Raw genomic sequence first — 17,439 nt, 5'->3', positions numbered from 1 at the left:
TGTACTCTCATCACTGCTATTCAACATGGTACTGGAAGTTCTAGCTAGAGGAGTTAGGCAAGGAAAACAAAAAAAGACCTCTAAATTGGAAAGGATAAGTAAAATAAACTTTGTTCACAAATGACATAATCTTATATGTAGAAAACCCTAATGATTTCACAAAAATCTGCTAAAACTAATAAATTCAGCAAAGTTGCAGGATACAAAATCAACACAAAAAACAAATAGCTTTTCTATACATTAACAATCAACAGTTAGAAAAGGAATTTAACTGTCCATTTTACAATAGCATCAAAAAGAATAAATACTTAGGAATAAACTAACCAAGGAGGTGAAAGAATTGTACAATGAAAACTATAAAACAATGCTGAAAAAAATTTAAAAAGACATAAATAAATGGAAAATATCCTATGCTTATGTATTGGAAGACCTAATATTGTTAGAATATACCCAGAGAGATTACAGATTCAGTGCAACCTCTATCGAAGTCTCAATGTCATTTTTGCACAAATAGAAACAAACATCCTAAAATTTATATAAAATCTCATATGGAAGCTCACAAAATAGTTGATCTATCTTGAGGGAAAAAACTCCAAAGCTAGATGCCTACAGTAATTCAAAACCCTATGGTACTGGCATAAAGCTACAGTAAATCAAAACCCTGTAGTACTGGCATAAAGACAGACATATAGAGCAATGGAACAGTGTAGAGAGACCAGAAATAAACCGTCATATATATGGTTAAGTGATTTTCAACAAGGATGCCAAGGCATCAGGTGCTTCTGAGAAAAGTACAATCTGCCCTTTAAATTCTGAATGTTTGTGTCTTTGTTCCAGTTACTATGGCTGTGTAACAAAGTAATCGGAAACTTGGTGGCATAAAATGACCATTTATTAGGCTAAGGGTTCAGTGGGTCAGGAATTTGGTCAAGGTAGAGTGGGGATGGCTTTTCTCTGATCCATGATATGGGGGCCTTAGTTGGAAGACTCAAAGTCTAGGGATGCAATAATCTGAATGCTGGTTCACTCACACGTCTGACAGTTGATTCTAGCTGTTTGTTGAGACCTTAGCAGAGACTAATGGCCAGAACAGCAACATGTGGCCTCTCCTATTGTATGAGCTTCCTCACAGCATGGTAGCTGGGTTCCAGGAGTGAGCATCCTGAGAGAGAGGGAGCCAGGCAGAGCTATATCCTTTTTATGACTTAGCCTTCAAAGTGATGTAGCAATACTTATAGCAAACTCTATTGTTTGAAGTAGTCACAAGCCCACCTGCATACAAGCAAATGGAAAGTAGACTCTGCTTTTTGATGATGTTGATTAGGGGTCTGAAATAGCATGTGGACTGGAAATATTACTGTGGCCATTTTGGGGGGAAAATGCCATACTGCTCAACAAAAACCAGAAGGGTGTAGAGATATTCCACTTCCTCTTAGTTATTAATCTTCAAGTCTAACACCTATTCCATCTGTGTATTCTTTTTAGTACAGAATACTTTGAATATGAAAAAGTAAATAAAGTAATATAAAAAACCCATGATCCATCACCCAATCATTATCCATGGTCAATTTGCCCAATCTGGCTTCACTGATATCCACACTGATTTTCTCTGGCCATCCAGTTTATTTTGAAGTAAATCTTGGACAATATATATTTCATCTGTAAATATTTCAGTATGTGCCTCTAAAAGAAAGAACCTTTAAAAAACAAAATCATAATATCATTATTCACTGAAAACATTAATATAAATTTGTTAATATCATTAGTCAGTGTCTATATCTACCCAACTGCCTTATAAATGTTCTTTATTTTTCTTTTAACTTTTTCTTTTCTTTTTTTAACAGTTTGTTTGAATTAGGATCCAGATATGGCCAATACATTGCAACTGAGTGGGAAGTCTCAAGTCTTTTTTAATATCTAAGTTTCTTATCCATCCCTTTTCTCCTTGTAATTTTTCGTTGTTGTTGAAAAAACCAGTCACTCCTCCTATAGAGTTATACTTAGCCTGGATTTTGTTGATCACAATACTGTATTTTCTACAGGCTGGCAGTCAGATTTAGAGGCTTGATCAAACTTAGGCGTAATGTGTTTGGCAAGACTGTCTCATAGGAAGTGTTATGTATTTCCATCAGGAGGTATATAGTTTCTTGTCTCTACTTTGTGATGTTAGCAGCCAGTAATGACCACTGCATAAGTCCATTGACTTATTAGGGGTGGCAAAAAGATACCATTCTAATTCTGTCTTTCCTTCCTTATTTATTAGCTGGAATAATTTTATAAAGAAAAACTTTCCTTGGTCTCCTATATTCTGAGATATAGTTTGTGAAGAATAGTCAATAAATGTTTGAACCTGTCTGTTTATCAGTTTTCAAAATAATGAGAGTTGGCTCTCTAACATCCTCCAAAGTGATTAAAGAGTGTTGTTCCGGGCTTCCCTGGTGGCGCAGTGGTTGAGAATCTGCCTGTCAATGCAGGGGACACGGGTTCGAGCCCTGGTCCAGGAGGATCCCACACGCCGTGGAGCAACTAGGCCCGTGAGCCACAACTACTGAGCCTGCGCATCTGGAGCCTGTGCTCCGCAACAAGAGAGGCCGTGGTAGTGAGAGGCCCGCACACCACGATGAAGAGTGGTCCCCGCTTGCTGCAAGTGGAGAAAGCCCTCGCACAGAAACGAAGACCCAACACAGCCAAAAATAAATATTAAAAAAAAAAAAAGAGTGTTGTTTCTAAGTATCATTATGAACTAATGGATTTAAGTACATTTGAGGTAATTTCAGTCCATTGTGGTCATTATTCATCTTTGTGCTCAATTGTTCCATCTTTAGTAATTCGTGCTTGTTTGAGCTGCCGGACAAGGGATTGAACCCAGGCCACCGCAGTGAAAGCGCCAAGTCTTAATCACTGGACCACCAGGGAATTCTCAATCCTAGTATTTTCTTACAGTGTCCTTGCCATCAAGTAGGATAAGATGTTTCAACATCATCTTGTATATTTCTTGCCCCATACCCAGAATTTGACATTTTCCAAAGATTCTGCTTTCTTTTCAGTGGGAGAGGACTTCTGTTGTTAAGCATAATTCCTTTTGGGGGGGAGAGTTAATATCTAAATTTAACTTTTTATATATTTGTTATAAAATTAAGAGATGTATATGTATTAAAAATTAAAATTCCAATACTTCTGAGGGCTTAAAATACAAATATCAATGCCCTGCTCCTTTCTAGGCTACTCCCTATTTGTCTCCTCAGAGATAACCACTTTTAATTATTTTAGCTGTTTTCTTCTAATAATTACCACCATTAGGACTCCTGATAAGTTGCTACTACTTGCTGTTAATTTATGTATTTTGCACATTAGCTATAGATTTGCTAGATGATAGATGATGATTTAGGTCATCTACATCACTTTATTTTTTCTCCTTCCTCCTCTTCTCAATAGAGTCATAACACTATTTTTTGTCAGAACATAATTGTAATAGTCTGTTTTGGTGTTCCTAATATTTTCAAGTTGCTACTCATTTGTAGCTTTATTATTCCTATCACCATTTTTACAAGTTCATTCTACACTCTTATGCAAATCATGGGTAATATGCCTTTCTTTCTATGCTTCAAATTAAAAACAATTTTGTATTAGCCATTCAGCTTAATAGCTGATGGAATATTTGAAGAGCACAGGGTCATAGGCAGCGTCCTGAGGCAGATTACCAGACTTGCTTTCACCTTGGCATCAACCTATTAGTCTATACTTTTTATTTACCATTATCAAAGCCCACGTTTCTACTTTTTCATCTAGCTCATGAGAACATGATGCAAGACTTTGTTAAATGTCTCCCTAAAATCAAGATACAACGAGGTCTGATAATTCCATCAAAACAGAAAATGAATAATTTCTTAAACTTTTTATTAAAATTTCAAGGATAAAGAACAATCTTACTTTTTAAACTAGGGAATTGACAGCAGAGTTCAGTTCTTAAAAGCATAATAGCTCTAACATGTGGTTTATAATTTGTAATCTACTTAATCCATAAACTAAAAAAAAATCTAAGATTCTGCCAATTCCTCTTTAGTCTCAAAGGCTCCCTTTTCAGGAAAGTTGATCATGAAGGCTGTTATTACAAATGGAAAGTGGAATCCTGGTACTCCTCTAACCCTTGTAGTTATATTTTAAATGGCTAAATTGGTTCCTTGTAAAAATATCTTTAGCCAATATTATTGGCTAAATAATTTATTTTTCTTGCAACTCTTAGCAATTTTTGATTCTGCTCCATTTAGAATCTTGTTTATGTAGAAACTTTGATAGTATACAAATATACTGACCTTTATATAAGAAAATGAAGATATGTTCTATTCAGTTGAGCTTGTATTATAAGATGCTTTCACCAACAGTGTATCATTTTGTGCAGAGCCTACCACACTTTTTGGCCTGATCCTCTTGGAGAAAATTGTGAGATCGTGAAGTTGTGTAGTGGATTGTGTGGGAGTTAATTTCCATCCTGTGATTGGGATGGAGAGCTTTCTCTGTATAAAGCTCATTCTATAAAGGGCTAAAACCATGATTTTCCCAGCCTCAAATAAATCAACTCAAAGAGAATGCTTCCTCTCTCTTTAGCAGAAAAATAACAATGGATGATCTTGAATTAATTCTCTGGAGGGCTTAACTTTTTTTTTTTTTTTTTTCCCCACTGCTTAAAGCATGGCAGGCAGGAAGACAAAAGATGTTATGGGCTCTCATGTAGTAAATATGCCAATTATAGTCAGGGCTGTCCTGTTTCTTTACACTTAGGCATTGTTACCTAACAACTTTACAGTAGTCAGTTTTTGGTCTTTGGTTTTTTCTGAGATAAGGCTGAGGTGAAATGAAATGGATTATAGAATGATTAAATCTTTTTTAAAATTAATTTTATTTTTGGCTGTGTTGGGTCTTTGTTGCTGCACGCGGGCTTTTCTCTAGTTGGGGCGAGCGGGGGCTACTCTTTGTTGCAGTGCGTGGGCTTCTCATTGCGGTGGCTTCTCTTGTTGCAGAGCACGGGCTCTAGGTGCGCGGGCTTCAGTAGTTGTGGATCGCGGGCTCTAGAGTGTAGGCTCAGTAGTTGTGGCGCATAGGCTTAGTTGCTCCACAGCATGTGGGATCTTCCCGGACCAGGGCTCGAACCCGTGTCCCCTGCATTGGCAGGTGGATTCTTAACCACTGTGCCACCTGGGAAGCCCTAGAATGATTAAATCTTAATCCAGAAAAAAAATGCTGAGATTTGAAAAGAAGCTACACTATAGTGATGACATCAATGATACTTTCAGTGGTTTTAAAATGTCAAGCTCTGCAAATTAAATTTGTTTATAAGACCCTGAAATCAACCATTGTGCTGTGTTATAGTCACTGGGATTTGAGTGGAAGGAGTTAAGTGTAGAGGATATTTTAGTATATTTCAAAGCAAATTACTCAGGTTCCATAATAACAACTTAAAAATTAAATGTTCCTCCTTTTTCTCTTTATATAAGGAATTATTAAAAGAGAAAAAAGGTTAAGCATTTAATTATTATAATTGTTGTACGGGGCTTGAAAGCATCTGTGGTCATTACTTTTAGCTCAAATTGCATGCCAAACAGAAGTGTGAATCAACCCTGATGGAAAACTCAGATCCTTTTTGCACCCTTAATACAAAAAGATGATTAACGTCAAAAAGAAATGCTCTACACAGGTAATCCTAGAATTATCAAAGCGAGTATTTGATACTAAAAATGATTTTTTTTTCAGTAGTAGCACAGTGCTAATAATCATTACAGTGATTAAGTTAATTTTAAGGTGATACAATGTGAATGATCCATTTCTTCTTTTTTATTTTTTAATTTTATTTTATTTATTCTTTTATACAGCAGGTTCTTATTAGTTATCCATTTATGATCTATTTCTTGATTCTCAAAGCAAATGAGGTTTAAACCCTATCTTCTTGTTTGGCAAATTAACAGACAAATTTTTTATTGAAACAGTTCATCAGTATCAAGAAAAGAATGAGTCTTTCTAATTCTGAATCTCTGCTTCCTTAAATGAGGATCAGAGAAATAAAAAATACATAATTTATCTACCTCCAGCTGGTATACTACAATATCTTATGACATCCTCTAAAATATGGCTTATTTTTGTTTGTTCTTTCCTCAATTTTTCACCATTTTCATGAAGACTACACCATTAGTGATAGTTTTCATTATTTGGAAGGTACAGATTCTTTGCAAATCAATTCAATGGAGTCTGTTCACAATCTTATTTGTTTTTATTGCCCTTATCAGGATTTCTTTTAGTTTATTTGGATTTTTTGTGAGATGAACCATTCAAGGTGCATGAAAAGAAATAAGTATGCCTCTTTTCCTCCATCCAGCTTTCCTTTTATACATAGCCTGAAACTGCATTTCTTCCCCCACCCCCTCAATGCCTGCATGAATCTGAGTTCATATCTTTTTTGTTTTCTTTGTTAAATCAGGTCTCTACTAGCCCTCTGGCACTCCAGACTTCTCCCATCTATAACATTTCAGTATTTCCGATTGTTCTTACCCTTTTCCCCCAGAGATAGGTGTCTTCATTCTAATTTTCTTTCTATCTTTATGTCTATCTCTCTCACTCTCTTTCATTATCATTCTCAGTATACATTTCAGCTTCTTCAGCCACATTTCTGTTGCTACGTTGTCCTCACAGTTCCCAGCAATATTTCCTACCAGTGCGGCTGGATTCCTGTATCAGGCCTGGCACAAACAGCCTGAGAAGAAAGGTGGTCACCTGGCCAGTCCTGTTAAAGAGCTGTGATCAATATGGCACGTGGCCAGCCTTGTCGCAGCAACCAGCCATCAAACAAAGCATTGTTTGTACCATGGAATATCTTTAATTGTTCTTTGTATAAGGAGATAAATCAACTGCAAGAGGACTTGCTGTCAGAAACAGATTTTCCTATAGTGATGACAGGGATGACAGTTAATTTCAGAATAGAATCCAGCTGTAGCACTGGAACACGGTCCTGTAAGCTCCCTGCCCATCCAGATAACACTTTGGCTGCAAGCTCATGGGGAGCTGAAGGGAGGAGGGGGAGGTCCAAGTGAAGAATACGGGTGTTCAGGTTGTCAGGAAGAGCATAAGAGGAGCTTGGGGCAGAGACTTTTTCCAAGCACTGTTGTAGCATTTCAATAAACAGTGTGGCTGAATTTTGCATATCAGGTCAATGTCAGCCTTTCAGGTGATAAGTCTGTCCTCACCCACATTTTGTCTTCTTATCCTCTTGAGACCAAACACACATAAATAGACAGGAGGTCTGGGGCCATGCGATAGAACAATTCTAACTAGAGTATGTGGAGTGAAACTCTGACTTCAACTTTAAAATCCATATGTTTTATGTATCAATTATGTTAATTTGGAATTTTTTTTTCTGAAAGTAGTACTTTGACCCTTGCATCAAATACTTTATTCAAATATAGACAAATCCTTCATGTTGCCTGTATCCAATATTCTAGACTGGGAGCAAATGTCGCTTCTTCCTTGAAGCCTTCCTTACCTGCCTCAGGCAAAACCAGTCAGACCCTTTTCTGTGCACTTTATACACACCTTAATTCTAGTCCACCTAAATTATGCTGAAATTATTTGTTTATATTTATATAAACATATTTATATAAATATATTTATATATTTGTTTATATTTCAGATTGGCCCATAAGGACTTTGGCCTATTGATCTTTTTCTCCCCATCAACAGGATTATGTGTGGTACATAGTAAGTGTCCAAGAAACAACTGTTGACTTAATTAATTAATTAATATACCCACTAACAGAAAAAGCACATATTCACTAGTTTAGAAAGGAATTAGGTGACATTATTTGTTGTGGTGGTCATGATGGTAACATTTGGTCTGTTTTGGAACTTTATATTTTTGATTAACCAAATATGGGATATATTCACAGGGAAAGATATCTGTGATATATTATTAAGTGAGTAAAGAGCAGATTAAGAAACAGCAATTAAAGTATGTCTCATTTTTGTAAAAAATTTTCTACATACTTATAGGAAAAATTCTGGAAGAATAATAGTAAGAGTAATAATTGCATTTATATCTTTTATGATGAATGATTATAAAGTTCCAGGTATGGAATTAAGTGCCTTCACACATTATTTTAATCCTCACAACTCCATTAATTCATTCATCATGAATTAATTCAGCATTGAACTAATAGTTTTTGTCCCAGGCACTGCACTAAATTTTTAGAGATATAGCAGTGAACCAGATAGACATAGAACCTGGTGTTTTATCATTATCCTAACTCTACAGGTGAAAGTTAGAAAGGTTATCCCACCCATTAGAGTTCCTCTCGTCCAACTTCTGGTTCAAATAAATATGCAGACTCACAAGACTCCCACAGGCCACACATGCCACCAGTTTCTTCAGGTAGATGTAGCACAGGAATCACAGTTTGCCAGCAGGGCAGCATCAGGCCTCCTTTCTGTGGGAGTCCTTGCAGCAGGTCACATAGTCCTCCAGCAGCCCTCATCTTTGGTCCCTCAGCTGACTCAGACACAAGGGGATGAGATCCCCTGTTGCACATTGGGTGGTGCAACAGGCAACCTGACATAAAAGCCTCATATTCCCCCTGTAACAACTCCATAGGCATAGTGTCCAGGAACCCGGTAAGAATCATCACCACCATCAGGTATTTATAGTTCATGACAGTTTCTCCCAGTCCAAAGGTAGTTTACCAAGTAGAGGTCATTTCAACAATAAGCAATACTATCTAGAAACATAGTTAACATTTCACTCCTATCATATTACCAGGGAAACAGAAGTAGAGAGTGAACCAAAGGTCAAATTCTCATGCAGAAGAAGGGGAAAGGGTTTTGTTAAGTAGTTATCCAATAAGCAAGTCGTAGAGTGCATTTGAACTTAGATCTGCCTGACTCCAAAGCTTAGCTTCTACACTTTACTGGATGGAAACAAAAATGATCTATGGGAAAAGATTTTAGACAACTTTTAGTGTCTTCCTCATAATTTCTGAATTCGCCAGTTTTTCTTGTAATCAGCATAAATTTCTTTTGTGATCAGAAAGAAATGTTTTCATTAAGAAGACCAGCAAAGGGCTTCCCTGGTGGCGCAGTGGTTGAGAATCTGCCTGCTAATGCAGGGGACACGGGTTCGAGCCCTGGTCTGGGAAGATCCCACATGCTGCGGAGCAACTAGGCCTGTGAGCCAAAACTACTGAGCCTGCGCGTCTGGAGCTTGTGCTCCGCAACAAGAGAGGCCACGATAGTGAGAGGCCCGCGCACTGCGATGAAGAGTAGCCCCCGCTTGCCACAACTAGAGAAAGCCCTTGCACTGAAATGAAGACCCAACACAGCAAAAATAAATAAATAAATTACTAAAACTCCTACCCCCAACATCTAAAACAAAAAAGCGCAACCAGCAACATGAAAACATACTTTTGCTATAGCATTAAGTGAAAGCAGCCAGAAACAAAATTATACATCATAATCATAATACATGTGATTATGATGATATTTTTAAAAGAAAGATGCACAGAGGAAGAAGCCAAACAGAAATACAAAGCAGTCCTAACAGTAGTTGAGTCAGGATGGTTGGCTTGGGAAGGGCTTTTTTTTTTTTTTCCTGTTTTCCAGATTTTCTATGAAATGCTTATGTTATTCTTGGAATAAAATGAAATACACATATTAAAATAGAAAAGGAAATATATATAGCTTATAAAATATTTGAAGTGTAAAAACCTGGCATCCTAAGGTAGGAGATTTAGTTCCATATTTCTTTGCATAGGTGAATATATTTTATATAAAATTTAACTATGTTAGGGGTTCAGAGTTCTCACATTATTTCGAAACACACACATGGACATGGATGGTGGGAAGGTGGATTAGAGAGCAGCTCTGCTCCATTCCTGAAAGTCACTCAAGAGCTAGAAGAATTTGCCCCGGGCTCCTGCTCGTTCCTGCCCTGACGAGAACATTACACTCAGCGCATTACAGTAACTTTCCTAGGCCTGGGCTCATGCAGTAGAGGCTCAACTCCTCTCACATGTTATTTGCCTATAATTATTTCAGGATGTAGCTATTTAAAGTTTAATTTTCTTTCAAAACTCACGTTTTGGGCTTTATATGATCCTTCTTTAGCCAACGACTCGTATAATTGGATAGCTGCTGTTATGTTTTGCATGCCAAAATTTCCAAATAGCAAAGCATCAGCCATTTTCTCCGTAGCTTTCAAGTTTCCCATGTCAGATGCTTTAGCAAAGAGTTTGTAGGCTCTGTTTGAAGAATACGAAGTTAGAAGTGTGATTATCAAAAATGAAAATTGCTGCTCCCTCCTTCATACTGCTTCTCTCTAACAAGTAGGACCTGGTTGATGTTGCTACTAACAATACAGTTTGGCTAAAGTCCATTACATTTCTAGACCAGTAGATTTTTTTCAGCCTTAGGTCAGTCTAAGATTATAATTTCAAATATATCTGACAAATAATGAAGCTGCTGAAAAGTAGAAATATTGAGGCTATATCATGCTTCAAGCTTATAGACCAAGAAAAGTGAAAAATTGGGGCACTTTTCTTAAAATAGTGAACTCTCCCACGGCAACTCCCATTAATTATGAGTATTTGATTTATAAAATGAACTCTGAAATACATAACAATATAATCAAAATCAATTAAAAATAATCAAAACTGGAATGTCATCTTGGAAGTTACTATCATGAGAACAGTTCCTTTATATTCCAAAATAAATTTCTAAAACAGAACATATTATTCAGCACAGCAAAGACAGACTGTGTGGGAAAACAATAACCAAACAAAACCTTAATGGTTTTTAGGGCTGTAGAGTCTGAATGCCTGGGTTCAAATCCTGGCTCTACCACTAATTTAGTTTGAGAGCTTTGGGCAAGTTACTTAACTTCTTTGTGCCTCTTTCATCTATGGAATGGGGATAATAAGAGCACTTACTTCATAGGGTTTCTGGGAAGATTCAATGAGATAATCCATGCGAAGTGCCTGACATACTGCCTGATACAGAGTAAGCACTCAATAAATTTAGCTATTATTATTACTAGGACTATTGCATAGATTCTGAAGTTTTATAGCATGGTACTTTTTCTCCTATAATTAGTGGGTAAATCACGTAAAGTTTAGTGATAACCAATATAGATGCCAGAGGATTGCCTCACAGTGCATTTTATGAGTCCTAGTCAGAAGTCACCTGGACCTGATCTGTGTAGCAAGTAATGATGGAGAGACTTGCAAGGTCAAAACTTGTGTTGGAGATAGAGAGTGCTTTGGGAATTTATTTTTACTCTTTTAACTTCCTTTTTGGTAGCAGTAAGATCAGTCAAGCCTGTGACCTTGACTCAAATACCGGAACAAACACACAAATCTACCACAGCTACCAATTCAGAAGGATCAGGAGACTCAGCTTTATATACCCCTACCCATGCTGTTGCTAGAATAAGCTGCTCTTGGTCAAAAGCTGGAGCAGAACAGAATGGGCCAAAAAGGCCAGGATGAGTGACATCCAGGTACGCATTAGGGTCCTGGATGGCAAACAGAGAGTAGATCCCAGTGGGACAAAAAGAAGCCAGGAGGTCAAGCAAGAAATTAGCCATGGTCAAAGCAAGCGGAGGTTCTGGGGACCAGAAAGCAAATAATAAAATAGAAGTTCTCAAAGGTCAATGAATTCAAATGTCTGGCATCAGGGGATGGGCATGGCAACAGGATACAGACTCCTGGGAGCTCTTCTGTTGCATGGCTTGCTGCTGCAACCACATAGTCTGCTGGGACTAGAAGGGCACCGACATGGTCCAGGGCAGAGAAACCTGAGATGAGCTACAGGGGCCAGCAATATAGCCAGTCGCTGGTCCCAGGGGGCAGCAAAAGTTTGCAAATCCAACCCCTCTAGGTGTCTTTGATTCTGAGGGAGGGGTGGGTACTTAGGTCCCCTGTCAGGAAAGTCCAAGGTGATATATGGAATACCAGAAGCAGGACCAAGGGCAGGAGAAAGGTGTTGGTAAAGTTTGTGGGATTAAGATGTGGACTGCAATCCCCAAGAGTGAAAAAGTAGGAGAAACTGGGCTGCAGGGGCAGATCTCCAAAAGAAAGTTCAGTTAGGTATCCGGATTGTCTGTAAAGGATCTGGCATTGGATGCTCGGTTGGGTGCTGGGGAAGGAGGAGGCTAAATGCATCTCTAGGACACATCAGAAACTTGGTGTGGGGCAGCAGCTTATCTTCACAGCTTCTTCACTGATGGGGAGTAATTCTTAATGACAGTTAACCTGGGATGTCATAGAGGTTTCTTGACTCCTTCAGACAAGTTTGTGTTTCCCTGACATATGCTTGCTTAACATCTGTACTTCCAACAGCACTGACTTGTTCAACAATTTTCCTTTCCTATATATGAAGAGACTGAATAAATGAATTAGACCAAGATGTGGGTGTGGATGAGCCAAAAATTCTACTAGCCCCTCTAACTTATGCTACCCTCATCTGAGAAGCGGTGAAGCAAGGAGGCGGTAGGGTAGAAGATGAATAGGAGGGATATGATTCCTCTTTGGTCTGACCAGAATCTTAAAATGGCTGTATTAGATGTAACTGGCTTAAGTGGAGAGCAGATCATCCTGAAAACTGAAGGAATTTCACCCATCTTGCCCACAAACTCCTAGGGTCTTTTGTTATGAACACATTTGGTTTCAGGTCTCCACTGCTACACATGCTGAAGGGTCAGGAGACTCAGATTTATGTACCCTCTCACGTATCTATGCTGCTACAGAAACAAGCTGTTCTTCTCGGATTCTTGGGCAAGGACTGGAGCAGGATAGACTGGGAAAGAATAACCTGAGATTGAATGACACCAGGTAGGCATGAAGGTTCCTGCACTGCTGGATGGTCCTGCACTGAAGGGCTGGGTTTTCTCCCCATCCTTGAAGCCAGAAAGGAAGGCACGCATCAAGGTTAAGCAGAACCTTCTAAGAGTGGTTTTGTCCCATCAGGCTGAATCTAGGCCTTCCTTGGACTTGATGGAGCCCCTCATCTTGGGTTCACAGGCTATAGGCAGAGCTAGTCTGAAATCTCAGGGAACAGCCCTTCCCATTGTTCTCTCATCTAGCCCGGCCAGCTTGAGAAATCCTATCCTTACTCATCTACTCATTGGCACCTGAGTGAGCTGACTTCCCAGGCTGGATTGTAGTTTGGGGTCTGATTTAACTCCATCCTCATCATGAGAGCCCCCAGGAATGCTCAGCATGAGCCTTGGGTTTTGCTGAGAATGGTTTCCTTTGCTCTTATAAAGAGCTTCTAATTTAATTTTCCCTAGAGAGAGGACCAAATCCCTTACTTCCTTCTTCTTGTCACTTTGGAAAAATCAGAATCTTTTTGACCTTCCATTTCCTCCTCCATAATTTGGGGATAATAATTTATGTCTTACAGTATCATTGTGAGCAATGAGTAATATCCCACACATAAACGCCTACAACATTAACACAAAGAAGGACCTTGAAAAATGGACGTTGCAATGTTTTTATAACCAGGTTCACAGTTGAGTGCCCCACCCCCACCCTCATCCTCTACACTCTTACGCTCTTCTCAAAGGCTTTGAGTTTTCAGAAAGAATTCATGGACTCTGCGGCTGCCCGCCTCGGGCTGGTTACCACAGCTCTGGGATGCTTCCTGTGGGGCTGGTATGCCTAATTTGTGTGAAAACAAAAGAAGTCTTCTTGTCGGGGGCTGAGTCCATTCTTTCTATTATGGTTCAAGACACACTTGCCTTCTTCTCTTCCACACCTTCCACTTACCATTTAGAGGACTAGAGATAAAAATAGCAAACACTTATCTCCTTATTACTAAGGACATTGTTCTAAGAGCTTGATTGCATTATCCAGGGCACGAAGCAGTTAAGTAACTTGCTCAGGATCACACCAGTAATGGCAGAGCCAGAGTGTGATCCCAAGGTTTTAACTAGAGAGTTGATAGGACCTCAAGTTGTGCCCCTCTCCTGGGGGGAGAAGATATTTCTGCCTCCCATTTAGACAAAATAGACAAGTGAAAAGAGAAACAATGGACATGATGTGAGACCATGTGGCCACGGCTTGGTCACCTCCCAGCTGTGCATTTGTGATCACCTCACTTTAACATCCTTGAATCTCTGTTCTCGACTTTTTAAAGGGGGAAAAATGAAACTCTTCTTAACTCATAAGTCTGTTCTGGGGATAAAATGGCGTCACATGTACAAAAGTGCTCTGAAAACCATAAAGTGATGTACAAATGCTGTTAGGCAGAATAAAGCATTCTAAAACAATAACTTCTCTAATTCAAATAATACATGTTTTATTTCATTTGAATCAATTAAATCCAAAACAGAATATTTTTGCCTGAATGCTCAGATCAGTGCCTTCATTCTGCCTTTCATTTAATGTGTAGGGACCACAATTTCACACATAGTCCTTCCATTTGTAGGCTGGAAAATTTGTAGGATTCTTTAAACACCATTTGATCCTTTTAAAAATAAAAGCTTACAGGCAAATAAGCTTACTTGTTATACCAGTAAGCTTTTAATGACAAATTAGATTTTGGATTGTTCCTTTTTCTCAACCTGGAAATTGAACTTGGCTTAAGTAGCTGGATGGACTTACTCTGCTTTTTGTTTTCGGCTTTTAGACTGCTGGAGGATCTTGATGCCCATCTTAAAAAGCTGGTCTCCTTCATCTGTGAAAATTTTCTTTGTTTGCTTTTTTACTGTATATGGACCAACAAGGACAAATAACATTATTTTTGTGTTTTATATTTTAAAAATAAGGTGCTGGAATATTAGTTGGGGTTCTCTCTCATTTTCTAACTTCTGCATTTCAAGATCACCTCACCTTTGGTCAGATGGTAGAAGCTGCCTACAAAAGTACTCTCTTCCTCTCTTTTGTGAAAGGTCTTGGAGGGTAGAGGAGACAGTCAGATGTTTCTGATGGTAGGAGTGAGAGAGGTGTTCCCAGTGTGGGAAGAGGGTACAAAGTCCTGTAAGCAGAAGACAGGAAGCAAGGCCTCTAAGGGAAGGGGTTGCCTGGTGTATTCTACAGGCTGGATCTTATACACCAGGCTCTCAGCTCTCAGATCCCTTGTCTGAACCTTAAGATTTCATGAGCAATGGGCATCTCCAAGATGACCATTGTGTACCTAGGATTGGAAGAGAGAATCTCCCTGAAAATTTTGCTCTGCCCAAGGCTCCTCCCTCCTCCCCAGAACCTTTCTCAGACCTTTCTAGCCTGAGAACTGTTGGGGATGAGCATCAGGAATAAGAGTACGTGTGCCAAGACATACTTTGGACCTTGGAGAAGACACACAGAGAGAGTATCAATAATAATTTGCCTTGTGGGATGGAGACTCAGAGTAAATTTTATAGCATTTAAGGAAAATAAGGAAACAGGAAGTTACCTGCTACAATAATAATATTTTAAAACATTTATATAACAATTCACAATTTTCAAAACATATCACCAGTTTACAGATGGGGAAAGCTGGTTAGAAGGAGAGTCTGCTTTAGAGCCCCCACCTCAACACACACACACACACACACACACGCACACACACACACACACACACACACACACACACCCCTCCATAGTATCACAGTGCCTCTTGAAGTCCATTATGACACTCACTGAAAACTCTGATTAGGTGAACCACATCTGAAGTCATTTTATTTTATTATTATTTTTTAACATCTTTACTGGAATATAATTGCTTTACAATGGTTTGTTAGTTTCTGCTTTATAACAAAGTGAATCAGCTATATATATACATATGTCTCCATATCTACTCCCTCTTGTGTCTCCCTCCCACCCTCCCTATCCCACCCCTCTATGTGGTCACAAAGCACCGAGCTGATCTCCCTGTGCTATGTGGCTGCTTCCCACTAGCTATCTATTTTACATTTGGTAGTATATATAAGTCCATGCCACTCTCTCACTATCATCCCAGCTTACCCTTCCCCCTCCCTGTGTCCTCAAGTCCATTCTCTACGTCTGTGTCTTTATTCCTGTCCTGCCCCTAGGTTCTTCAGAATCTTTTTTTATTTTTGGATTCCATATATATGTGTTAGCATACAATATTTGATTTTCTCTTTCTGACTTACTTCACTCTGTACAACAGACTCTGGGTCCATCCGCCTCACTATAAATAACTCAATTTCATTTCTTTTTATGGCTGTGCAATATCCCATTGTATATATGTGCCACATCTTCTTTATCCATTCATCTGTTAATGGACACTTAGGTTGCTTCCATGTCCTGGCTATTGTAAATAGAGCTGCAATGAACATTGTGGTACATGACTCTTTTTGAATTATGGTTTTCTCAGGGTATATGCCCAGTAGTGGGATTGATGGGTCATATGGTAGTTCTGTTTTTAGTTTTTTAAGGAACCTCCATACTGTTCTCCATAGTGGCTCTATCAATTTACATTCCCACCAATAGTGCAAGAGGGTTCCCTTTTCTCCACACCCTCTCCAGCATTTATCGTTTGTAGATTTTTTGATGATGGCCATTCTGACTGGTGTGAGGTGATACCTCATTGTAGTTTTGATTTGCATTTCTCTAATGATTAGTGATGTTGAGCATTCTTTCATGTGTTTGTTGGCAATCTGTATATCTTCTTTGGAGAAATATCTATTTAGCTCTTCTGCCCATTTTTGGATTGGGGTTGTTTTTTTTTTCTGATATTGAGTTGCATGAGCTGCTTGTAAATTTTGGAGGTTAGTCCTTTGTCAGTTGCTTCATTTGCAAATATTTTCTCCCATTCTGAGGGTTGTCTTTTGGTCTTGTTTATGGTTTCCTTTGCTGTGCAAAAGCTTTGAAGTTTCATTAGGTACAATTTGTTTATTTTTGTTTTTATTTCCTTTTCTCTAGGAGGTGGGTCAAAAAGGATCTTGCTGTGATGTATGTCATAGAGTGTTCTTCCTATGTTTTCCTCTAAGATTTTTATAGTGTCTGGCCTTACATTTAGGTCTTTAATCCATTTGGAGTTTATTTTTGTGTATGGTGTTAAGGAGTGTTCTAATTTCATTCTTTTACAGGTAGCTCTCCAGTTTTCCCAGCACCACTTATTGAGAGGCTGCCTTGTCTCCATTGTATATTCTTGCCTCTTTTATCAAAAATAAGGTGACCATACGTGCATGGGTTTATCTCTGGGCTTTCTATCCTGTTCCATTGATCTATATTTCTATTTTTGTGCCAGTACCATACTGTCTGGCACTGTAGCTTTGTAGTATAGTCTGAAGTCCAGGAGCCTGATTCCTCCAGCTCCATTTTTCTTTCTGAAGATTGCTGAAGTCATTTTAAAGGAGAGGCATTCTGGGATTTGATGCCTCATTAACAAGACAACAAAGAACTTTTAAAGTGGTTCTTGTTTTTCTTCTTCCTGACAAGATATCAGAGTTGTGCACTTTCT

General features: G+C 38.6%; 1 protein-coding gene across 1 annotated transcript in view; it reads right to left on the bottom strand.

Moving 5' to 3' along the window:
* Nucleotides 1-15,824, bottom strand: part of SEL1L2 (SEL1L2 adaptor subunit of SYVN1 ubiquitin ligase) — a 63,871-nt gene extending 48,047 nt beyond the window's left edge. The window contains exons 1-2 of the mRNA XM_030763577.2: nt 14,637-15,824; nt 10,112-10,274 (exon numbers count right to left, since the gene is read on the bottom strand). Of these exons, the coding sequence (XP_030619437.2) occupies nt 10,112-10,274; nt 14,637-14,770 (297 nt within the window). The 5' untranslated portion in view covers nt 14,771-15,824. The remainder of the gene's footprint in view (nt 1-10,111; nt 10,275-14,636) is intronic.
* Nucleotides 15,825-17,439: the final 1,615 nt, after the last annotated feature.

The sequence above is a fragment of the Delphinapterus leucas genome, chromosome 15, assembly GCF_059928025.1.
Source record: "Delphinapterus leucas isolate spDelLeu-1000000601 "Yukka" chromosome 15, BTC_Dleu_Yukka2, whole genome shotgun sequence".
In the NCBI taxonomy this organism is placed as follows: Eukaryota; Metazoa; Chordata; class Mammalia; order Artiodactyla; family Monodontidae; genus Delphinapterus; species Delphinapterus leucas.
Note: the sequence above shows the minus strand (reverse complement) of the source record. Positions and strands in the feature narration are given on the sequence as shown.